Source organism: Peromyscus maniculatus, chromosome 11 (assembly GCF_049852395.1).
Source record: "Peromyscus maniculatus bairdii isolate BWxNUB_F1_BW_parent chromosome 11, HU_Pman_BW_mat_3.1, whole genome shotgun sequence".
NCBI classification, from domain to species: Eukaryota; Metazoa; Chordata; class Mammalia; order Rodentia; family Cricetidae; genus Peromyscus; species Peromyscus maniculatus.
In genome coordinates, this window is record NC_134862.1 from 72,840,296 (window position 1) to 72,866,487 (window position 26,192).

The window sequence follows — 26,192 nt, forward strand, 5'->3', positions numbered from 1 at the left end:
GGCAATTTCTCCTTTGAGCAGAGGCCCTGCATGTTTAGTGTTACTGGTTCTGTGGTGCTCTGTGGGCACAAGGAGCTCTGAGCCCCCAACAGGTGATGACAGGAATTCTCTTGCACCTTCATGGGCCGTTCTCATCTGCATGCCTCCACGCTTTCTGAGGCAGACCTGTTAACCATCTTATTGATGACCCCATGTACACACAAGTTGCTTTTTTCTTCATGCTTTGGTTCTCTTAGCCTTTGTTTTTGCAAGGCTGACCCTGACCATGGCGTGTTAAGTGTTGCTCTCATTCAGTGTGGTATATTTGGAGTGTTTACCTTTTTGGTCTTCAGCAAACAGGAGGTTTTTAGCTATTATCTCATTAAATGTTCATTTTGCACCTTTATATGCTTCTGGACCTCCATCATGTATGTTTCTGTGTTTTGTTCTCCTCCATATATCTTTGAGGGTCTGTTCATTTTGACTTCCTTCTCTCTTTTTTTCTTCAGACTGACTAATCTAAAATACTTACATTAACTTTTTCTGTGTCATGTCTGCTGCTTAGATGCCCCGTAAATTTTAACTTTAGCTTTTGTACTCCTCAGGTACATATTTCTTGTTTTTGTCTTTTTTTTTTTTTTTTTATAATTCGTGTCTCCTTGGTAAAATGTCATTCCTGTCCTCTCATGTACCTGCCTTTAAATCTATAGAAATGGTTTACTTAAATTTTTAGATTTCATTTGTGATCATGTGTCTGTGTATTTGAAAGTGTGTACATGTGTGCAGGTGTGTGTTTGGAGACCAGAAGAGGACATCAGGTGTATGCCTCTATCGTTTTCGACCTATTCTTTGAGGCAAAGTCTCCACCTACATCTAGGACACCACTGGGCTGGAGTGCAGCAGACCTCAGTGGTGCTCCTGCTTTCTTTCACCTTCTGGGAGCCGCCGTAGTGAAAGTGTTAGGGATGCCTGTGGCTTGCCTGGGTGCTGAGATCTGAACACAGTCCTCACGATCGCACAGCAAGTACTCCTAACTGCACATCTCTCCAGCTCCGCCTCCAATGCTCTGAGTGTCTAGTAGCTGATTTAAAGTCTTTGTCTCACAAGCTCAGTGTCTGTGCCTTTTCATGGACAGTCCTCATTGATAACTTTATTACCTGAGCATGGGTCATATTTCTTCCTTCCTTACTTCCAACTTCCTTAGGGAGTTGTTTTTGTTGAAACAATATGTGACAACTCTGGAAATCATATTCCTGCTACCCCTGGGCTTTTTTTGATGCTATTTGTTTGTTTGCTGAGCTTTGTGGATTGATTCTGCCAAGTTGGTATCCCTTTTGAGTCACTGAAGTTTCTGCTCAGGTAGTTTATTGGGCAATGATTGTGCTAATATCTCATTAAATGCCTGATAATAATGTCTCCTCACCCTTGCTGTGTATGGTAGGATGTGTCCTAAGTGTTGAAGCACTTTACATATAAAACTGCTTTCCTTGTTATAGTTTCAAATTCAGCCAGAATTAATAGATTAAGGGCTTTCTAGGGCTTTCTGTGGTAGGCCTACAACTGTGTACTTGTCTCTCTGTGGCTTTTTAGGTTTAACAAGAATATGTTTGACACCTTTGAAGCTCCTGAAAATATCTGGTTTTTAGCTTTTCTTTAAAATATTTTAATAGCCTTTTGTTAATCCTGCTTACAAACTGTTAAGCCTATCTCAGGCATTATGATGCTACTACAGTCCTTTTCTCCAAATACCCTAAGTGTAAGGCTGTTTGCACACAGCAAGCTCCAACTCAAATAAATGACAACTAAATATTCTCTGCACCCCGTGAACCCAGCTTTTCACTAGCTTCTTCTGGTGTGGGGTTTGAGGGAAGTTCCAGACTCTGCCCACCTCAGCTCTTACCAATCCACCACAGTGAAGCAAGGAAGAAAAGGATTAAGATAAGTTTACTGGTCACAGTGCTCTCTGTTCTTATCAAAGTTTAGCCATTTTTCTTCAATAAATACTTTGGGACTAATGGTAAGCATAAATTACCTAAAGGGAATTCTCCGTTTTTAAATACAATTTTTTGATTTTGCAATTTACTTTTGAGATAGTGTTTCACTACATAGCTCAGGCTGGCTTCAGTTTCATGTCTTCATGCCTCAGACTGCCAGCAGGTTAATGGCATGTGCAATATAGTATAAATAGCAATTTGGCATATAGCAATTTTGACAGTTTTTACCAGTTTGCTAATTCTTGTATGGAAGAGTGGATTGTTTGGGGTTTTTAGTCTGCTGTCCTACTGGTTACTTGGCCCAGAATTCATTTGTGTTAAAGTGATGGATATACAGATGTAAACTGAAGTTTCTTCATGTTGTGCAGTCCTTCATTCCCTTTGAGTTAGTGATCAGAACATGACCTAACCCAGGTATCCAAATTCCTTTTGTTATTGTTCCTGTGTGCCTGCTATTCCTTCATGGAACAGATGCTGTTTCTTCCAGAGACTTACTCCTGGCCAGGTACACCTCCTACATGGTGATGAGCATGCTATATCTTCTTTCTGTTCCATTGGTCTAGTTGATGAGTGTAGGCGGAATTTTCTCTTGCCAGCCAACTCCAAAACAACCACACAGAGACTTATTAATTATAAATGATCAGCCGATAGCTTAGTCTTGTTACTAAGTAGCTCTTACAACTTAAATTAACCCATATTTCTTACTTATTGTCTACCATATAGCTCAGTACCTTTTTTCAACACAGCATGTTCATCTTGCTTCTCCCCACATTTCCTGGTGACTCCACCCTTCTTCATCCCAGCAAGTTCTCTCCCTGTCCACAAGTCCCACCTAACCTCTTCCTGCCTATTTATTTATTCCTAGCTATTTATTAAACCAATGAGAGCAACACATCTTCACAGTGTACAAAAAGATTGTTCCACACAGATGAGACCCATACCAATACAATACTGTTGGTTATTTTTCTGTATTTTTACTTGTGGTGCATGAAATTGAACCCAAGGCCTTGTACATGGTAAGGGCAGACTGTCACTAGAGCTATTTCCTCAGGCTGGTTTCATTTATTAGATCTCTTTAGTTTAGGTGGTCTTCTTTCTTCTTCTTTTCTTTCTTTCTTTCTTTTTTTTTTTTTTTGAGGGGTTAGGAGTTGGGAGTGGGAGGTGGATTTTTGTTGTTATCTTGAGACAGAGTCTCATATAGCACAGGTTGGTCTTGAATGCACATGTGGCTAAGGCTAGCCTTTAATTCTTGATCCTCTAGCTTCACTTTCTAGTGTGCTAATTCATTTGTAAGATAAATGATCCAGTTTGATCATTTGATTGATAGATTTGATAGAAAAAGTGAAGCCAGATTTCCTACTAAGTAGAACTTTTTGAACATTTGAGTGTGGACTGCCCATCTGCTTATGTGTTTTTTTAATAACTTTGACCAAAGCTTGCATTAGTCCAAAGACCTACTGTGATTGTGAAATATTATTGACAAATATTTTTAAAATTGCTTAAAAAAGGTTCATTACTAAATTGATTAATACTAATACAGATAATTCTTATTTCATAATCTGAATAACCAGAAAGATGAAATAAGCTGAACATTTTTTATCTATAATAAATGTTGTTAATGTAGTCTGTTGAGTACAGTAGATCTTGAATTTTCATTAATGACAGTGGAATTATGATTTCTATGTGTTAACATTTTTAAAAATTGAGTGGGACTACTGGGAGATAGTTGAGTGGACAAGGTGGTTTCCATGCAGGTGTGAAGACCTGTGTGGTTCTCAGCACCCAAGGGCCAGCTTTCACATGAATACTTTGTGGGAGTGGCATCCCACTTATAATTCTAATGCAGACATGCAATTCCTACAGGAAGCTAGCTAGCTAGAGTAACCATCTGGGAAGCTCTGGTTTTAGCTGAGAGACTATGCCTCAATGAATAAGGTGGCAAACAATTGAGGAAGACTCCTAGTGTCAGTCTCTGGCCTCTGTGTATGTGTGCTCACACATGGGTAAACATACAGGTACCACAAATACATACTTTTGCAAAAAAAAAAAAAAAGCCTTGCAATAACTCACTTAAAACTGACCTCCTATTTATTCAATGCCTCCAAATATTCATTAATCAATTAATTATGCCTTCTTCTAGCAGAAATATTTATATACTTCCAAGGAGTTATTTTCTAAAACTTCTATTTTGTTTTTCTGTTGATATGTGATATGTAAATATTATGTTTCCTCACATAAATTTACTTTTTTTACCTTAATGGAGCTAAGTTGGCTAATATAACTAGAATATAAATGAGCAGTTTAGCAAAGTAAATCAGATATTAAAGAAAAAAAACGAAGGTAGTACAATAGTAAGATTCCAAGCAGAAACATGTCAGGAAATGGACAGCCTTTGGTGATCTTACTGTCATATTTCTCTGAGTCAGAGTTGATTTCTTTACTGCATACACTTGTATGTCAGGTGTTTTGAGTAAAAGTTATATTATACTTCTAAATTAGCTTTCTGTATTGGAAAGAAACATCCTACTTGTTTGTCCCAGTTCCATCTTGGCTTTGTTACTTATTCATAAGTAGACATTTAAAACCAACCTCCCTTTATATCAAAGGCAAGGTAAATGATCACATCCGTATGTCTCCTCTTCTTTAGAAACTGCCCTGGGTGCGCTAGCGAGAGTCCTGAGAGAAGATTGGAAACAAAGTGTTGAGTTAGCTACAAACATCATTTATATCTTCTTTTGCTTTTCTAGGTAAGTATAACGATTCTAAAAGGACTAATTGAGCTCTGCTGTGGTCCACCTGTACCAGCGTGTGGCCCATTGGTTCTCAGTCTTTGTGTATCTGTCCATGCTCTGCCCCTTATTGCTAGCTTTTTACTCTGTTATTCTTTCATTATGTGTACACTTCCCTGAACCTGTGCACACACACACACATTCGCACATGCACACACATGCACACACACATTCGTATACACTCCATTTGGCATACTAGTTTGGAGTGTGATTATGGCTCTGGAAGAAATGATCTCAGTTTGAATGCAGTGTCTATTGTTTGCTCACTGTGTTCTCTTAGTTCTTTTATTTAATCTCCCTTGGCCTCAGTTCCTGTGTAAAATTTTCATAGTAATAGCCACATTCTTTCCTGGTAGTTTTTAAAATTAAATGATTCAGAATTAAAACAGTTAGGTTAAAAGCCTGGTCCAGAGTAAGTGCTATTGGACTTATATATACTTATGAACATTCAAATACATACATTTATTATACACATACTTCTGTATTTCAATTTTTATCAATTTAGGCACACTTAGGGGACACAGTTTGATAGTTTGATTACATGTGACAATATGTAATTGATTAAATCAGGGTGGTTGGCATTTCCAATTCTATGAACACTTACCATTTCTTTGTATTGGGCATGTTTGAACCCCTCTCTTTCAGTTCTTTCTAAAATATATTATAAATTGATGAGAACTGTAGTCACCCTACTGTGCTGTAAAATTAGAACATATTCCTCCCATGTGACTGTATGCTGGTTTTGGTACCCATTTTCCAGCTCCCCTCTATCCTTCCTAGTTTTTTTTTTTTTTTTTTTTTTTTTGGTTTTTCGAGACAGGGTTTCTCTGTGTAGCTTTGCGCCTTTCCTGGAACTCACTTGGTAGCCCTGGCTGGCCTCGAACTCACAGAGATCCGCCTGGCTCTGCCTCCCGAGTGCTGGGATTAAAGGCGTGCGCCACCAACGCCCGGCACTCCTTCCTAGTTTTAACCCTTCCTAATCTCTAGAAGTCTCTAGTCTACTCTCTTTACATGAATCAACTCTTTCCTTCCACATATCTAAACAAAGACATATGTCATTACCTTTCTTTATTTGACTTATTTTAATATAATGCCCTCCAGTTCCATTCAAATATCTAAAAAAACTGTGAAATTTTATTGTTTTAATAGTTAAATATGTTCTATTTACATGTATATGTTCTTAGTAAAGGTGTTATTGAGATTTTATGAAAAATTTCTAGCCAATTAGATTTTAATAATAAACCAACATTAGCAAAGAAATTTTCCTGAATAAGTACTTGAATAAATTATTTAGTAAATATATATAAAATCTGATTACTAGTATGTTACCAATTTATTCACTGTCATCAATTTTATATAACAAGTTAAATGAAAACCTAGCATTATCATAATATTAGTTTTGTTAGACAATATTCCAAATGTATTCTGAAACTATCTTAGTAGTTAATACTGTGATTAATCATGAAAACTTGCTTAATAGTTAATTATATTTAAGTTAAGAGTAGAATATTAACACATATTTAAGATAATCTCAATTTCAGATTTTCTTACTATAACTGTGGTATATTCATTCATTGAAATGTGTGTCAGACTTAAGTTTTGTATGGTTTATGGCAGTTTGGGCCAAAACCAAATCTCCTATATTAACAAAATGTTTTCTTTTTAATGTCTATTAAAATTTCTTCTTTGAAGCTTTTCTCATTTTCATGGACTCATCACTCATTATAAAATTGGAGCACTGTGTATGAATATCATTGATCATGAGTTAAAAAGACATGAGCTTTGGCAAGAAGAACTTTCTAAGAAGAAGAAAGCTGATATCCTTTAGGTGCCATTTTGACCTGCTGCCTGTGCTCAGATGCTTTGCATGGACAGGGTGGGTTTGTTCTTTCTGTTTTTAATTCCTGTCACATTATTTTAAAATCATGTAAGAATGTGTCAGATGAAAAGACCGAGATTGGAATTATCAGAATAAACACAGTTTGACAGACATTTGTCTGTTCACATTTAACCACCGAATGAGGTAGAAGAATGAAGCCAGCAGCATGCTGGATAATTGAGTCTTTAAGTGACAGCACTTTGTGTCCGCCATGGCCCGTGTGTTTGGTAAAGCCTGGCTCACCACTGCTGCATGTATACTTCCAAGTAACTTGGATGGGGATGGATTACATTTCTCAGTGAGCCTAGTTTTTCAAGGAAACTGCAGTTCTACTTTTCTATGAAGTTCAGTTTTTCTAGTTAAGTGAAAAAATATTAATGCAGATTTGAGAGAGCCATAGAATGCTAGAACCAGTGGAACCTTGGAAATTCTTTTCTTTAGGTTCCTTCACAAATGCCTTCAAACACTTTCCTTTAAGTGTTATTGTCCATTGGCTTAAAGCATTTGGGGGTTGGAATTCCATTTACTTTAGTGTTTCTTTGCTTTTTGAGCTATAGTCTACATTCTCATAACTTCTATCTCTTGATTTTAGTTTTTCATACTGATATAGCATAAGGATGTTGTCTTCAACATTACAGTAATCTCATTAGAAGATACTTACCATATTGTTTTTACAGTTCAATTCTAGCTCAAAGGTCTTTGACTGTTCATACCTGTCGTAACATGACATCTTTTACAGCTCAGTGAGCCATTGTAGGCACTAGCATTGTTTTGAATACAACATTTATTTGTATTTTTTGGAAATGAAAGCATCATTCCTGTAAGAAAATGAGGCAGAGAGGCAGACAGATATAATCATAGCAAATTTAGACTGCTTTATTGAAACAGCGAGGGGCCAGCCTTTCCACAAGATGGAAGTTGAGTGCATTTAGAGGGGCTGGGGGACAAGTATATATACATAGGTAGCTACTAGGAAGTTACAGCTATTGAATGGGACCAGAGTGGGTTGTTTTCCATACCTGGGCAATATTGTTTCTACAGGCGGAGCTGAAGTCGGGCTGGGGCTAAGCCATTCTTTATGGCTAGGGGCTATTGCCCATTAACCTGACTCAATTCCTCATGACCTGAAGCTATTATCCAGTAAGTCCTGTCTGGCCAGAGTGGTACATTCATTAAATCTCCTATTTTGGAACTCTTTAAATCAAATCTCTCTCCCTCTTTCACACGTGGTTTTTCAAGACAGAGTTTCTTTGTATAGACCTGGCTGTCCTGTAATTCACTCCAAGACCAAGCTAGTCTTGAACTTACAGAGATGTGCCTGGCTCTTCCTCAAATGCTGGGATTAAAGGTGTGGGCTACCACCTCCTGGTTTAAATATCTTTCTCTTGGAGTCTCTAACCTGAGCAAGGTGCTCAAAACCTTTAGATTTAATCTGCATATTTGAATATTTTGGGTGTCTGCCTCAAGTAGAGTCTTTTATTCTTAGCAACTACATCAATTTCTGTAAAGAAAGTAATCTTTTTAATGGACCCACTTATAAAGTTTGCTGGAAGTTATAGACTTGGCAACTTTAATAAGATATTTGCATGTAATTACTGCAAATCCAAGTATTTGGTGAAGTTCAAACAATTCATCATTCTAGGACTCCAAGGAAATGATGGGATCTTTGGCTAGCATGTCCTGTTATGCATAGCCCTGCAGTTAAGATTCTAGTTGAACTGTTGGATAGGGAATCATGTTACAGCCAGGCTTGATAGCACCCATGTCTTCAACACCAGCACTCCAGAGGCAGAGTTAGCTGGATCTCTATTTGTTTGGGGCCAGCTTAGTCTACATAGTAAGTTCCAGGTCTGCCAGAGTTACATAATGAAACCCTGTCTTAATAAATACTAATAATTTGCATATAAAAAATAATAGCACTATTGTCAAAGTAGCCCAGTAGATTTTCTTCACTTCAGTTCATGCCTGTGATCCTTAACTTGAGTTTTACTCGATGAAGACCTTGAAAATCAGACGTTGAGAAAGGATTATGACAAAACCTTTAAAAAGTACCAGGGACTTGTGGTGAAACAAGAACAGCTATTGAGAGGTATGAGCTCCGGAACATTCCCTGAGACCTGACACTAGGAGACTGGTGCAGAGTTTTAAAACATTTCATTTAATAAGGAATAAGCCCTGTTTCTAAGACTGGTTGACTAATAAGAGACTTTTTTTTTTTTTTTTTTTTTTTTTTTTTTTTCCGAGACAGGGTTTCTCTGTGTAGCTTTGCGCCTTTCCTGGAGCTCACTTGGTAGCCCAGGCTGGCCTCGAACTCACAGAGATCCGCCTGGCTCTGCCTCCCGAGTGCTGGGATTAAAGGCGTGCGCCACCAACGCCCGGCAAGAGACTTTAATATTATATGGTTTTGCTGTCACTTAAGATGAAAAGTTTTAAGATTTAGTTAGAATGATATGGATCCTTTGAGCATTCAAGTCCTGACTTATAGTAACTGTGGATTTTTGTTTATTTCATTGTTTATTTGATGAACTTTGTACATGGGAATATTAATACATGGATAAGTTTGTATTCCCTGATAGTTCTTAGCTTATCTAACTACAGTAAATTTTTTCAAGTTTTGCTGCTGTTCTGTTTTGTGTGGCAGAGCTAGGAACCAAACCAAGGACTGCACTGTTAAACAGGCATCCTGCTACTGAACCGTGTCTCCCCGGCCTGTTTTAAAGATTTAAGGTTGAGTGGTCAAGTTCAGCCTATTGTAGAAAAAGCCACCTTTTCAGTATAAAATGTTTAAAGACTAGAACATAGTAACTTACACCTGGGTTAGCATATCAGTCACAATACAGTAGATCTCCAAAAAATAATGTCTTATTAGAATTTTAAAACACTGAGCTAATTTTTTTAACATGTAAAATAGTGAGCTCTATTCCAAATCAAAATACTATATGCAAATATTTTATGTTCTGTTTAAGCAATTTTATTGAGAGAAAATTGATAGGTAGTAAATTGTGTACTATTAAAATTCACAATTTGGTAAATTTTAATGTATGCAAATAATTACAGAACTGAGACCATATTCAAGGTAGACATGTCCATCACCCCCTTTCTCTAGTAATTTAGAGAAATAAATGGAATTATATAATATCATGTTTGGTCAGAATAAGGATATGTCCATATTGTTGGATTTATCAGTAATGTTTCCTTTTAATTATTCATTGTAATTCTCTGTATTCTCTTGTTTGGGATCATTTGGGATCTTTCCAGTTTTGGCAATTGCTATGCTCCTTTGAGTAATCATGTGTAAGGCCTTATATGGTCAGATACCATTTCCTCTGTTTATATCCCTAGAGATGGCATAGTAAGCAAGCAATGTTCAGCTTCATAGAAGACCAGCATTACAGAGAAGTGGTCTCCCTGAAGTCCGTCAACCCAGGGCTTCAACCATTAGTGTATAAAAGTCTCAAATTATTTTATTGAAAAAGACTGATATGAGCTGGGTGGTGGCAACACACACCTTTAATCCCAGCACTTGGTAGGCAGGGGCAGGACCAGGTAGATCTTTTGAGATTGAGGCCAGCCTGGTCTACAGAGCAAATTCCAGGTTGGCCAGAAAAACAGAGAAACCCTGTGTTAAAAAAACAAACAAATTGCCGGGCGGTGGTGGCGCACGCCTTTAATCCCAGCACTCCGGAGGCAGAGGCAGGCGGATCTCTGTGAGTTCGAGGCCAGCCTGGGCTACCAAGTGAGCTCCAGGAAAGGCGCAAAACTACATAGAGAAACCCTGTCTCGAAAAAAAAAAAATAAATAAATAAACAACAAAGAAAAGGAAAAGAAGGAAGAAATAAAGAAAAGGGCCGATATGATCAATCTTACTAATTTTAGTTAATTTATAATATATTACAATTTTGATTTGATTTTACCTGCCCACTAGTTAGGTCAAGAGTCTTTTCATATATTGATCTGCATATCTTTTGTTGAACCCTCCTTTGATGTCTTTTGTTTATTCCTTAGTGGGATTGTTCTCTGTGCATATGTGTGTGTGTGTATGTATTATATGTATGTGTGTGTTCATATGATCTGTTTTATACAAACCTTTACAAAATTCAAGATGGGCAAAGACTTTCAGTTTGTGGTTATATCTTTTCACTCACTAATGTCTTTTGAAGATGAGAATTTCTAATTTTTATGAATTGCAGTTTATTTAGTCTTTCATGGATCCTGGTTTTTGGCATTGCATCTCAACCATCTTCCTAACTGGAGTGTACAGTGGTTGTCTGCTGTGTTTTGTTCTAGAAGTTCTGTCATTGCGGGGTTTGCACTTAAGTCAGTGATGCATTTGGAATGCATTTGAATGAGGCAGCTCCTTATTTGTTTCGCATATGAATGTGTGGTTATTCATGCACCACTTATTTCAAATACTGAATTTGTTTCACAGACTGAGTTGGTTCTGTCTTTGCCAAAAAGTCTCTTGTCCATATATTGCATGGCTGCTTGGCACCCTGTCCTCTCCTGTCTATCACTTTTGTGTGGTTTATTGCTGGTAGCACAGCATTCTGATTATAGAAAGTTTTTATAGCATTTTGTTTTAAGTATAAAGCAAAAAAAAAAAAAGAGAGAGACTTGTTCAATGTGGTCACATGGGGAAGAAGAGCAAAGAGATATGGAGAACCCCTCAAGTATGTGTGTGTATTGTTTTGAAGAAATCAGAGTTTAAATAGGGGGTCATGGATTTGCACATCCAAGCAGTCCTGGTCAAGGTGTGGTCCAGCCCACTATTGACCCAGCCTTGTCTGGGCTTCAGTCTCTCCCTAGAACTGTATGAAGTCTCCTTCTCAGAAACAAGCTCCCCCTCTGGCTGTTGCCTTTTCCTTCTCTCAGCATGAGATTCCTGAGGAAATTTCCATTTCTTTGGGGTCCATTGTCCAGTAATCTGCTTCTATCTCTTTAAAATGTCATCATTCCTGCCAGACGTCTAACATTTCTCCACTTCATGTTTTAGCTCCTTAATCTTGAGGGGGAACATTTTCATGAAACAAATATATAAAATACAACTAGTGACCTAGGTTAGAACATATTTAATTAGTGCCAGGTAGCCATGCATAAGAACCATTTTTCACAACCTCTTGGCATTTAGTTACTTTTGAAAGGGTTGGCATAAGCAATTCCATCTTGTTGGTTTGAGAAAGGGTCTCATTTTAAAGCCTAGGCTGGCCTCAAAATGATGTTCCTCTTGTTTCAGCTTTCCTAATGGTGGGATTGCATGCCTACCATGATTGTTTCAGTTCTGACGGTCTCCCCCATGGACTCTCAAAACTTTCTGAAGACATTGTTGATTAACCCTCTGGGGGTTTGTTCTCTATTGTTCCACAGTGCTAGGGAAAGACTGGTCCTGGTTGGTCTGATTTGGACCTATACTGGGAGAAGAAGATAAGTGACAGATGTCAAGGATAACTTGGGCCAATAAGCCCCTTAGGCTCAATTTAAGCAATGGAATATAGACGATATGGCTCTTAGGCCAGGTTTACCTAAAGTCCATTCTGCTTTTCCTGTGGGAAATATTGTAGCATTTCAAAAATGTTTAGGTTCCCTTGTCAGAAGCTGTCCTTCTGTAGAATGTTAACAACTTACTTGTAAGACTTTATAGAACACAGCTATCAAGTAATACACAGTGGTTAGCTGGAAGGCCTTACAAAAACCACAGCAATACAGATAAAAAACTATTTTGAAAAATGAGTAATTGGGTACAGACTTACAGATGTCTAACACCTCTCATTCTTTAAAAGGCTTACGTAGTTTTTATGCATGTGTTCTCTCACTTTCTCATACAGGTGTTGTGGCTTCTGGAATCTTTTTCTCCTCAGAGTTAGCTCAGGCTCTTTACCCTGGCCCATGGCCAGAGGGAAGCAGGGCATGTTCTGGCCTGCTGTGCCATTACTCAGGGTGGCTTCTGGCTGGCTGAAGCCACTGTTGCTCTCTCTCCTTTAGCAGATATATTGTGCTGAGCAGTGGCTCTTGGCTGCTTTGCATGGATGACTTTACGTGCTTTTTAACTTTGTCAATTTAGCATAATATGCAAAGTTTGCATACACAACTACATGTTTCTAGTCAGATGTGTAGGGCATCAGATGTACTAAAATTAATTTAAAAGAGTTGCTTTCAAAGCAGTCATCTGCAGCACAAGATGATGATTTCTTTAGCTTATTTGGGGCTTAATTTGCTCTATTTTGTTATGTTTTAATATGGAAACTGAGGCCATTTGTTTAAGAGTGTGGTTCTGAAACACAAATGTTCCCTCTGACAGCAACCCACCTATATTCATATGTTTTGTATTCATTTATAATTTTATTTAGTTAAGATTAATTTCCATTTCTTTGTTTGTTTTTAGCCCATAGGTTATTTACACAGCAGTCATTTTGTCCAGATAAGTGGGGATTTTCCAGAGATCTTAGTGTCATTGATATTTAATTTCACTATCATCGGAGAAAATGCTTTGTATGCATTCATTCCTCTGAGGCTTATTTTATGATCTGGAATGTAGTCTTTCTCAGTGAAGATCTTATGTACACCTGAATATGCAGCCTGCTGCATTCAGTGGGGTTTCCTATAAATGCCAGTGAGAAATTGACCATTTGTTGTAGTTTTAAGTCATCTGTGTTCAAGTATTCATCGTTAACTTGTCTCACATTACATTTTCTGTCAAGTGATATCTCATTTTATATGTAGTGATAAAGCTGTTTTTTTCTGACTGCATGTGGTGTCAGGAATTTGTAATCCTACCCCTTAGGAAGGTACTGCAGGAAGATTACAGATTTAAGGTCAACCTGGACTGCTTAGCAAGGCTCTGTCTCAGAACATAAAAGGAAGCAAACAAAAAAACTGTAAAATCTGTTACATTATAAATCCTATATTTATTTTTATATTAAAATTTGATTTCTGACATTTTGTAATACAGAAATTAGTTTAAGCATTGATATGTATAGTGATCACTTCCATTGATTTTATTAATTTCTGGACAGATATTATTCCTTGTTGCTCTTAATTTCTATCTGTGAGATTTCCTTTAATATTTATAAATCAAGGTTCATTGGTAAAGATGCCTTTTTTTTAATCTTTGATATTCGTAAATGCCTTTTTCCTTCTTTTTAAAAAATATTTTCATGGGGTTTGGAATTCTAGGGAAAAACATTTCCCTGTAGTCTGATGATATTGGAATTCTGGGTTGAAAATTTACCCTCTTAGAGCTAGAGAGTTGGCTTTGTGGAACACTGGCTGTTTTTCTAGAGAATGCAGGTTTGATTCCCAGGGCCCTCTTCTGTGAACTCTTGGCTTCCATCAGACCCTTAAGTCCATCTACTTTGCTCAGAGGTTGGTCAGGTTCTGCCCGGCTTCTTCCTTGTGTGGTGATATAGGAACTTCCCCTAGACAGTATTCTAGACAGTCATATGGCTATTCCCTTTGTTTTCTGCCTCTCAGATTACTGTACTTCATTGTTTGATGTCTAGTATTGTGAAAATTTAGTTTGTGTATTTCAATCTTTTGTTGTTTCTATGACCATATAAAACCAATGCCTGCTGTAACGAAGTAGTTCAAAGTGGCTCTCTTAAACCAAGGAAATTATTCTCACAGTTCTGAAGGCCAGAAGGCCAAAATCAAAGTAATCTTAGGACCATGTTTCTTCTGTTAGTTCTAGAGAAGTATTGCTCATTACCTCTTTGTCATTTTGACATCTCTCAACTGTCTGGTACTTCTGGCTTGTTGCTAATCACTCTGGTGTCTTCTTCCATCTTCAACTAGGGCTTCAGCTACTGCATTAAGAGTCTCACCTAATTCATTATTGCATCATTTTATCTACTATAGTTGCAAGTTTATATTTCCAAATACAGCCCAATGCTAAGGTCCTATTAAATTTAAGTAGGCACTGTTCAACTTGCTATGTCTACTTTGGCTACCCACAAATGGCTTCTGTATGCTTTCAGCACAATTATAAAATCTTGCATTATCTTACATGGAAGCTTGGCATAATGCAGCAGTATAAATGAGCTTGAGATTCTGCTGGTATGTGTTTTCATTTAGTTCTGCTGTCTCTTACCTATGTAGACAGGGAAAGTTGCTTAAGTTTATGTACATCTAGTTTTCCCATCTATAAGCTGTTTATGCTATTTTGCTCATAGATGTTTTAGAATTAAACTGAGTTACTTATTTTTGTCGAGTAGCATAATAGCTGTCATACAGGCAAGTATAATTTGCCTTTCTATCACAGATATTTCTAAATAGATATTTATCAACTTACATTAATATATTTAAGCACATGCATATATTTCCATCTCCTTTACATTAAGGTTTCACGGTGGATGATAAGACTGTGTTAAAGAGGGCTGGGGAAGGTGATACATGCCAGTGTCTCTAGCACTGGGGAAGCTTAGATAGGAAGATCACATCAGCCTGGGCTAACGGTGAACTTCTTTCTAAACAGACAGAATCATTAGATGCAATGTTAGAATGATGAACGACATTCAGACTTTAAAGAGAAGGCAAAAGGATTATATTCATCAATAACCTACAAAATTTTGACAGAAAAGAATCTTTTAAATAACACTGTGAAACTTCTGATCAAGGCAAAATGAGAACTACTACCTATCGACCTGTCAAACAATTCTCACTTTCAGAAAGGAAGAGTCTTGAGTTTCTGTAGCACAAATTCTAATTAGTCTTAAGAATAAAAAAACTAGCGAGCAGCGGTGGCACATGCCTTTAATCCCAGCACTTGGGAAGCAGAGCCAGACGAATCTCATGAGTTTGAGGCCAGCCTGGTCTACAGAGTGAGATCAGGACAGGCTCCAAAACTACATGGAGAAACCCTGTCTCAAAAAACCTAAATAAATAAATAAATAAATAAATAAATAAATAAATAAATAAATAAATAACCTGAGCTAGATATTGGGGTAAGTGCTGAAAGATCAATAAAGGAGCCAGCCAGTAGAGAGACTTCTTAACTCTACAGAATCCTCAGCCTGAAAGGGGCAAGTCTCTGCAAATCCTCAGACTAAATGCAATGAGCTCCTGTCTCCTCCAGCCTTATTTATATTCCTCTCTCCACCCAGCCATATAACTTCCTGTCTCTACCTCCCTACTGCTGTGATTAAAGGTGTGTAACTCCCAAATACTGGAATTAAAGGCATAAGCCACCACCTCCTGGCTCTGTTTCTCTTTTAGACAAACTCAGAGATGCACCTGCCTCTGCCTCCCAAGTGCTGGAATTAAAGGTGTGCACCACCAGTGCCTGGCCTCTATGGCTAATCTACACTCTGATCTTTAGACAAGCTGTAATTTGTTAGATTACAAACAAAATATCACCACAAGTTTCTTTAGGGAACTGACATCTTTATTACAGGCATCTAAAGGAAATTTTGTTGAGAACTAGTAAGGCTTGCCCTTAGCTCCATCTGACCTAACAGTTGTACTTCTTGACTCTTGTAGTGACTTGCAGAAAATGGGTTTGAATGTGAGAAATAGATACTTTTGTATCATCAAACCTGTCAAATGTATCCCTAGGGATGGCAAGTTTCACAGTAGCCTTCGGAGATAGAAGTTTTTTGTAATGATTTGTTTCCTTATTTTTGTATGCATTAAGTTATTTCCCTTGTTTATTATTTGCTGATTTACAAATCTTTAATTGCCATAATTACTATTAAACTGTAAGCTCCTGGAAAGTGTGAACTATTGATTTATTTTTATGGTCTCAGCTTCTGAGGAATATAATGCTCATAGCACACATGTGACATGGAAGCAGAAATGAGGCTATTGGGGGAAGGAAAGGCACCCCGGGGGTTAGGTGTGCCAGGGGTTAGGTGTGCCGAAGAGGGATGAGGAGTAACAAAAACAAGAGACATCTGAAAATGCACAGTTAAATTTGATATATTGTGTGCTAACTAAAACTGTAATAAAAGAGAGCAATTAAAGGAAATTCTATTAGATAATACCCATAAAGCTTGAATGATTTAATTATGTTAAAAAATTTAAAATAATATAGAACCTTTTTAGAACTGTCTCCCTGACCTTTGTAAGCAGAACTGATTTTTGAAATTGTTGCTTGAAGATGCAGTCCCTCGGCTCTCATGTGTGTTCTTTTCCAGTTGCGCTCTATCTGCTTTTGAATCTTGCCGAGGACACCCGGACAGAACTGAAGATGAGGAACAAGAACATCGTCCACATGCTGGTGAAGGCTCTTGATCGGGACAACTTCGAGCTGCTCATTCTCGTCGTGTCCTTCTTAAAGAAACTCAGTATTTTCATGGAGAATAAAAACGACATGGTAACGTACAGAGCTCCTCCAGATGATCTCTGTTAGCTGTTTTTAAGTTAGCATATTCTGATAAAGCATAAACATTCTACCCCTACTAAGGTAATTGTGAATATTTTATAACGGTAACAGCTTCAGTAGGAAATATAGCCGATATCATTACTATTCTAGATAGTTGAAGCTTTCTAGGTAAAAGTATTTTCTAATATGCCATGGATTAGATATGCATGATACCTTAAAAATAATAGCTTAAACTGGAGGCTCATTTGATGTTGCTTAAACTATTTTACCTTTTACATTTCTGATTTTTGTGTATTTAGTTTAGCTCAAATGCTTATATTTAAGTATGATCATCCTGAAATGGTTAACCCATCAGAAATTGGAAAGTAGAAAACAACACATTTTATCAAACATCATTTTTATTCAGGAAGAAAAGAATGAGGTTCAGCAAAGTTAATTTCTCATCCACAGTTATGATGTGTTTAATAATATAATTCAGATTTTTACTTTAGACAAACATGTTTCGGTTTTATGTGGGAGAAATGCTCTTACATGTGACAGCCTCTTATGGAATTAGTATTTTAGAACTCAACTAGACCTTACGTGCATGACTACATGTAGTCACTCTAGCACCTGATTTTACCCTGAGACAGCGAAGGATCACAGACACTAACATGACTGTAGAGTCAGCTTCATAGATTTCTTTGCCTCCTCTGGGGGACAATGTAATCTTGACTTTGTTGTTGTTTAGCTTGTTGGGTTTTATTGTTTGTTTGGTTGATTGGTTGGTTGGTTTGGGGGTCTTTTGAGACAGGTGTCATTTAGCCCAGGTTATCCTCAAACTTAAGTAGCAAGGTTGGTCTTGAACTACTGATCTTTTGCCTTCAACTCTCAAGTGCTGGGATTACAGGTGTGTACCCCTAATCCCGTTATTTTCTTGTTGTTTTTAAGCAGGACTAAGGATTTAGTTGAGAATTTCTTATCTTTATATAATGTATTTTGATCAAATCAAATCCACGTTCCCTCCCCTTCAATTTCTTCCCTGTTCTCCACCACGCCCCACTTTGCTTCTTCCCAACTTCATGAACTCAGTTGTGCAGTGTTTTCAAGGATCAAATGCAGTTTGTTTTCCTGTTGATGACAGATAAATGAGGGAAGGAAATGGATGATGTAGGAGTCTGTGTTGCCTCCTGAAAAGTTTGATTTTAGGCTAAAAAAAGTTTGATTTATAGGTTGAAATGAGAATATACGCTAATACATACTTATGAAATAGTTATTCGTTCAAATAAAAACAGACTTGTAACCTTTTATATCTTATTTTACAATCTAATGTAAGTGTGTTTTATTTTTTACTATAGGTGGAGATGGATATTGTTGAAAAACTGGTAAAAATGATACCCTGTGAGCATGAAGATCTCCTGAATATCACTCTCCGGCTTTTATTAAATCTCTCCTTTGACACGGGCCTGAGGAACAAGATGGTACAAGTGGGACTTCTCCCAAAGCTCACTGCACTCCTGGGTATGCTTTAACCATTGATGATGTGTTTCTTGACATTTCCAGGATTGTTGGGAAGTTGAACTTTGTGTAGAAAAGATTTCTGAGCAAAAGTTATCCCTCATACATATTCTTCAACAACAAATTGAAGAGTTAAAAAATAAGCAGATTGATAAAATATAACCTGTCCCAGGATTTTCTAGTTGTAGAATGAACTGGAGTAAGAAATTTAAACCATATGACTTTTACTTCATTGTATGGTTTGAATGTGAAATGTCCCTCATAGACTCATGTGTCTGAACATTTGGTGCCATGATGCTGTTTGGGAGGTTGTAGATCCTTTAGGATTTGAGGCTTGCTGGAGGAAGTGGTCACTGGGGCAGGTCTTGAGGATAGCAAGGTCTTGAGGCGTTTCTAGCACAGCTCCACTTCCCACTCACTCTCTGCTTCCTGACTGCCAATGTATGACCAGCTGTCCTGATCTCGCTGCCCTGCCATGTTAAAGAAGTATCTGTTTAGGTTAGTTGCACACTTTTAATTGGATTATTTTACTAACTACTGCTTCAGATAATATGGATATTTAGCAGTATTTAATTTTTTTCATTTCATGAATACATAATGTAAAATCCTGTGTGTGTGTGTGTATCCTTCAGTGTTGTTCATCAGTATTTTATAGATATTATGGAGTCCTTTTATTTTGGTTAAACTTCATTACCAGGCATCTTTTTACCTTTTTAAAATAAGATTGCATCATTCATATTTATTTTTTGTAATTTACTATTTGTTACAGAAGAGTCCTACTAACTTGTATATGTTCATTTTGTATATTGGAATTTTGTTGAATTTTTTAAGTTAAGTAGGGTAGAATGTTTGAAGATTTGTGCATATGAGCTCATATGATTTGCAAATGATTGCAATTTTGAAGGAAATCTAGCTGTTGTCCATTTAGTATATTATCTATGGGCTTGTTGTATGTAGCTTTCATTATATTTAGATATAATGCCCTGATACATAATTGACTCAGAGTTTTCTTTCATGAAGGGATATTTTATTCTGTTAAATGTTTTGGTTTGCTTTGGTATTTTTCTTTCTAGTGAGATAATTAGATTTTTCATTCTGTTTGTGTGGTATATCATGTTTATAGATTTGTGTGCATTAAAGCATCCTTACATTTCTGACATGAATATCACTTGATGGTGGTGAATTTTTTATGTGCTAGTGAATTAATATTTTGATAGGAAGTATTTTTTCGTCTGTGTTCATTAGATTACTACCCATGATTTGTTGTTATTTGTTTTAACTTTCTTTTTATTTATTCCTTATGTCTTTCACATCTGTATCTCAATCCCATTCATTTCCCAATCCCTTCATATCTGCCCTCTGCCCTTGCAACTTCCCTAAAATAAAATGTAAAAGAAAAAAAAAAAAACTCTCAATCTCATCGTGGAAGCTATAGTGTGACTCACGAGTCATGCAGTAAACCCTTTTATCCATATATCTTTACTTGCAAGTATTCATTACAAAGAGTCATTGGTCAGGTTCAAGGCCCCTGGTTTCTGCTACACTATCAATGCTAGACTCTCACTGGACTCCTCTTGAATATCCTGTTGTTGACCCATGTCGTGGAGATCCTGCAGCTTTGGGTCTGCTGGACTTGCCCCTTCACATGCTCCAGTAGATCATAGATGGGGTGAATGTTGGGGTGGGCCACCTCATAAACCTGGTTCTAGGTCTGGTAGTAGCAGGGTTGGTCAGCCCACCAGCTCTCCAGCATTGCCCTGGCTAGCTCACCCCTTGCAAGGATGAGCAAGGGGCAGGGCCCGTTCTCCGGCTTTCAAGCCCTCAGTGTCAGCTCTCCCACACTACACCATCAGAGCCAGCTCTACTGTGTTGCCCAGTGCTGCAGCTGGTGAGGGGCTGGAGCAGCTCTCCAGCTCTTGTGACCTCAGGGCCAGCTCTCCCACCAGCCTCGGACACTGGGCAAGGTTGAGGGGGAGGATCTCTTCACTCACCCATGCCACCATATAGCAGATGAGGGTCAGGGCTGGATCTCTCATGCTCACATTCTCAAGGGCTGACCCTCTCACCCATTCCACCCCGCCCCCCATCAGCAGCTTCATCTATGTTGTGCTGCCCAGATGAGGTGCAGGGCCCACTTTCCTCCAGTGTTGCAGCTGGTAAAGGGGAGGGTCAGCTCCCTCAGCTGGTGGCGCCTTGGTGGGGGTTGTTTTTAGTGTTGGGCATTTATCAAGTTTTTGACTCAGGGTAACACTGGATTTCCTTTTTAGTTTCTTTTTTAAATAGTTTGAAAGGAATTGGTATTAGTTCTCTAAATGTTTTGTAGTGTTCAGCAGTGAAGCCATATGGTCCTGGGCTTTTTTAATGGCAGAACATTCTTTATTACTGATTGATTCTAATTATCACTAGTCTGTTCAGATAGTCTGTCTTTATGATTTAATTTTGATAAGGCATACATTTCCAGGATTTTTTCCATTTCTTTTGCATTATCAAATTTGTTGACATACAGTTCATAAAAATATAACAATTCTTTGTATTCCTGTGCTGTAGTTACAGTAGCTCCTCTTCTGCCTTTAATTCTATTTAAATCTTTTCTCCATTTTTTTCTCATCTAGCTATAGTGTGGAAATTTTTTCTTTTCATGAAGCCAATTTCTAATTGCGTTGATTCTTTATATTTTTTAAACTCTTATTTCATTTATTTCTGCTGCAGTGGTCTCTTTTAATATTGGTTTGATTTGTTCTTGTTTGTTTGTTTAGTTTCCTGAGATGCAATGATAAGTTGTTTGAGATTTTCTGATATTTTTGATAGAAATGCTGATTGCTGTAAAATTCCCTCTTGCAACTGCTTTACCATACACCTTGGGTTTTGGTGTGTGGCTGCATCTTACAAGGCGGGCAGCAAGGGGATGGAAAGAGACAGTCACACACTCAGACAAGCTGGGATCAGGAAGTCCGTACAGTCTCTGGGCGGGCTGGGAGAAAAGACTGGGAGCCTCGGTGGACACTGTCTGAACACACTGTCAACATTCACACTTGGACCAGATGAAGACTTTGGCCTTCTTCCGAGTCTCACTCACCTGGGGAGAAAGTTTTGCCAATTTCTCATGTGTCTAAGGCTTTGGTCCTCCTTGACATGGCTGGCTCATATCAACAACACACATCCACTCAGGACTTCTTCACATACTCAGGGCTTCTTCCATGTTCTGCTGCATTTGTGTGTTGAAAATCATTTTAAATTTCCCCTCTTAATTTCTTCCTTGACTCATTAGTTGTTTGTATGTTTATGTTAAATTTCTATGTGTTTGTATGGTTTCTATTGTTATTGATTTCTAGCTTTATTACATTGTGATTAAATAAGATACTGATATGATCTTAATTACTTTAATTTTTATGGTTTGTTTTGTGGCCTACCATATGAACAGTTCTGGAGTGTTCCAGGTGTCACTGAAAAATACATCTATTCTACAGCTCTTGGATGAAATGTCCTATAGATGTCTTTTAGGCCCATTGACTGTCAGGCAGAGGTTAACTCTTGTGACTCTGTGTTGGCCTTTTTGTCTGTGTGAGTGGTAAGCTGCTGTATGACTGCTTCACGTGTTTAGTCCTTTTAGTGTTGGATGCACGTGTGTTTCTGATTGGTTTCCTCTGTGTACAGTTGATTCCCTTATCATTATAGAATGACTTTCCATGTTTCGTTTTACTGCTTTTGATTAAAATTACCTCTTCTGATATAAATATAGGTGCTAACTCCTTTTTAGAATCCATTTGTGTGATATATCCATTCTTCCCCCAGCTTTTAGTATATGTGTATCCTTGGAAGTAATCATCATGTACTTGAACCTTTCCATTTTTATTGCATGTATTTTAGCATATATATGTATACATACATGTGCATGTGTGGTAGGATGCACATGTGCATTCCACATTGTGCATATGGTGATCAGAAGACAACTTGCAGGTGTTGGTTCTCTCCTTCCACCAAGTAGACCCAAGGATTGAACTCAGGCTGTCAGGCTCAGTGACAGCGTCTTTACCTGCTGAGCCATCTTGCAAGCCTTATTGGACCTTTTTAAAAAACTCAATTGTCGTGTTGGAGAGTTGGCCCAGCAGTTTAGAGCATTTCTTGCTCTTACAAAGAACCCAGTTCAATTCCCGGCACCCACATAGTGGCTCACAACCATCTGAAACTCCAGTCCCAGGGGATCTAATGCTCTTTTCTGACCTCTGTAGGTACCAGGCACATATGTAGGCGCATATACACACATGCAAATAAGACACTCATACACATAAAAAATAAATTCCATTATTGCTCTGTGTTTTACTTGGAGAATTTAATTGGTTTAAATTTAATGTCATTATTCATGTCAGGATTTCCTATAGCTATTATATAACTTGTTTTGGGATTTTTTTTTATTTGTTTTTTTTTTTCCTTTGTAATTCCTGTCTTATTTTCAAATAAAACAATATACTTGTATTCCAGCCCTCCCTGCATTTTGAATGTTTTGATATCCTATTTTATCTTGTTTTAATATTTCCTCTCTCTTGGCATGCTAACATAGTTATTATTTTATTAGGTTTTCTTTCCTCCAGTACCATAGAAATCTCGTGCTGTTCTCTCCTGCTTTGTCTGTGTGAGCCCTGCTGTAAGCCTGCTGTCAGATAACATGGGATACCTTTGAGTATTGTTTGTTTCTTTTATCTGGCGTCTGTAAACTTGCTTACATTTTATGTTATATTTAGTTGATGTGAGTTTGACCTTTCTGTAGTTAGCTATTTGAGTTTGTCTAGGTTTAGGGGTTTTCTGTTACTGTCTTTGAATGAACTGTCTACAGCTTTGGCTTTTAAGGTCCATTTTAGTCTGGTAAGCCCACCAGTTGCTCTTTTGAGCTGTCTCAAGTTCCTCTCACCCTTTGTTCACTCCTGTGACTGTTTTCATGCAGCCTAGCTTTGGACTTTATCTGGTTTGCTATTGATGCCTTCTGTAACATTTTTCATGTCATTTAGCATGCTTTCCAGCTCAAGGATTTGCTTGGTTTTTGTTACTTTATTCCATCTGCTCATTTGCCTGACAAGTTCTTACTGATTTCTTTCTGTATGTTTACTTGAATTTGAGTTCTCAGAGAATAGCAATTTTAAGTTTTCTGTGAGTTCATAAACATCAATCACTCAATTTCTGGCACATTATTATATGCATGTGGTGAGAAAATATGTCTCTGAAATTTACTGATGTTTGTTGGAATAGCATGAACGCCTATGCTTTTAACGATTAGATACGATTCTCAGTCGTCTGTTCATTCCTTCCAGGACTTTAAATCAGAGTGCTTATTTTCTCGGAGCTTGTGGTCACTATTGCTGTGTCACCACGAGATGGCGCCCGAAGGACAAGTTTGCAGTGTGCCCTCCCTGGTGTTTCTGCTGTAGAAACCAAACCCAAAGCCGAGTTTGTCTTAAGTGCCAGCTTGATAAGTTGTAAAGATGGAGTGCATGAGTGCCTTAGAAGGATAATTTACCACTTCAGCCTCTATTGGAGCCAAGGCAGACACAAAGGTTCATTTTTCTTCATTTCCTGTGTTCAGGCTCAGCAGAATTTTACTTGATACTTAACATGGAAGGATCAGTTCTAAACTCAGAAGTAAGAGTGGTATCTACTTGCTTCTTCTTCTCCTCCCAAGTAGACCTTAATTCTTTCTGTTATGATGCCTAGGTTTAGAGACGGTATGAAGCTGGCAGTCTCCTGATCACCCACGCCATATTGCTAGCTTACACATGGAACCCTGGGCCTATTGGGGTCATTGTGTGATCAAGACCCAACCTGAGACTTCTGTAGCCAGCTACAGATGATGATAACTAGAATACAATTCTGTCTCATTGCAGTCTTGGGCCTCAAAATGCCAACAGGTGAGTCTAGAGGCTCTATCTGTAGACATTAGCCTGGGACCAAGGACTATGTGGCTCCAGGGATGCTGGATTTCACTCACTTGACACTGATCTGAGTTTCCTTTTCTCCTCTGCCCTCCAGACAGTAGAACCTTTCTCTGTTCTACTGCACAAAACCAAGGAAAGGACAGTGGAAGCAATCTGCCGACTGCCAAGGCATAAATAGTCCAGGCGATCTATTTAAGGCCACTGGGCTGGGGGCAGCAGCCATGGAAGTCTGTTCAGTGCTGCGTTTCACTGTGGGTTCACATGGTGTAGGTTCTTGTTTTAGGGCCTAGAGGGAATTCCCTTTCTTCCGCAAGTGGAAGGTATTTCCTTGGATGCTGTGTTGCTTGTGTCTGGGGAAACTGAGCCACAGGAAGCTTTCCTTCATGCTTTCTTCAGTGTATCTTTGTGATTACTCTGGTGCTGGGGTCTCTCACCTGGTGTCCTTCACTCTGGAGAGGTCAGTTCTCATGAATGTGTGCCTGACTGGTGTATGGGTGGGAAGACTGCTATTGGAGTCTTTACCCACATTTTGCTCTACATTCTTGTTCTCTTTCATCCTAGATAGCACTCTCACCTAATTATATTTTCACCTCCCAAGAGGTTTCAATGTGTAGTTTTTGAGGGGATATAGCCTTTCAATTTGTAACAAGTCTCTTAAAATCAATTACAGCTGTATTTTCTAAAATATTTTTTGTGTACTGTTAAAGTGGTAATGATGTGATTAAAAGCATGAACTGGGGTGACTGTTATCAAGAGATATTCCTGGAGTTTTAGGGCAAGAGCCCTGGCTCTTCAAAATTGACCTGACTGATCTGAGGATAAGTGGTACAATCAATGAGTGGAGATGTAATCACTGCAGCATGTCGGGAAGACCAAGATAAAGGAATTCAGTGACGCCAATTACATGTTTGGAAAGAGAGAAAGGATTAGGGAAGGGAAGACATAGACATAAATAAGCAGTCTTGGGCAAGGTGTGGTCGTGTTGATCACTGTCTCATTTCTGGTCCTGTGAAATGATTGAGAAAGTCCTCATGGGAGTAGCATGGTTCCCACAGGGTGATTTCTTCTGCTCTGGCTGGTGGAGGTGTAATTTTGCACTATCATAAAGAACTTCTCATTTGAATGGTAGTCTGTTGGCTTCCAGTTATTCAGGGGTGCTTTGGGGTTCTTATCCTATCATAAAGGTGCTTACTGACTGATCCCTCTTGTTCCTATAGTCCCAGGTAACTTTGTCTTTAGGACAGTGACTAAATGCCAGGCTTTTTACCTAGCTTTTAGTTACCCTGTGGGCTGAGTTAGGAGTTAGTATGTTTTAGCAAAAGCAGTTTCTTAGTGCTGACTATGCTGTGTATGCATAGCTATCATTGTCTTTTATTCAAGTTTACAATTCTGAAGATAATTTATAGTACAAGACTATAAATATTATTAGTATGCTCAAGAATTTTCACTTTCTGAATGTCTTCAAGATGTTGTGTATTTTCATTTAATAGAGTTTTCTTACACCTCTTCTTGGCCATCATGTCTCATTTCTTTTGTACCAGGATCATGTAGATATCAGCAATTTCCCCCTCAATATAATGATGTGGTATTTCTAATCTCCTGAGATTTTGGAAACTGACAACTGAGTTTATTTGAATTGTATATTTTTTAAATGAATTCCCAATTAATTTCTCAAGGGTTTGCATCCTGATAATAATGTTCTGAGGCTTTCTGCATAGAACTTGGTAACAATTTGAATGAACAAACTTTATTCCCTTATCGTCCTTCCTCTGTTTTGTTCAGAGAGATTGCATTTCATGTATACTTGATTTTCTG

General features: G+C 38.0%; 1 protein-coding gene across 9 annotated transcripts in view; it reads left to right on the top strand.

Annotated features, from left to right (window-relative positions):
- The window catches only part of Kifap3 (kinesin associated protein 3), a 136,242-nt gene that overhangs the window by 25,659 nt on the left and 84,391 nt on the right, over positions 1-26,192 (top strand). For all 9 annotated transcript variants that reach the window (XM_042258451.2, XM_042258449.2, XM_042258453.2 and 6 more), the window contains exons 6-10: positions 4,621-4,720; positions 6,455-6,579; positions 8,632-8,730; positions 16,769-16,947; positions 18,294-18,456. In XM_042258451.2, coding sequence (XP_042114385.1) covers positions 4,621-4,720; positions 6,455-6,579; positions 8,632-8,730; positions 16,769-16,947; positions 18,294-18,456 — 666 coding nt within the window. The remainder of the gene's footprint in view (positions 1-4,620; positions 4,721-6,454; positions 6,580-8,631; positions 8,731-16,768; positions 16,948-18,293; positions 18,457-26,192) is intronic.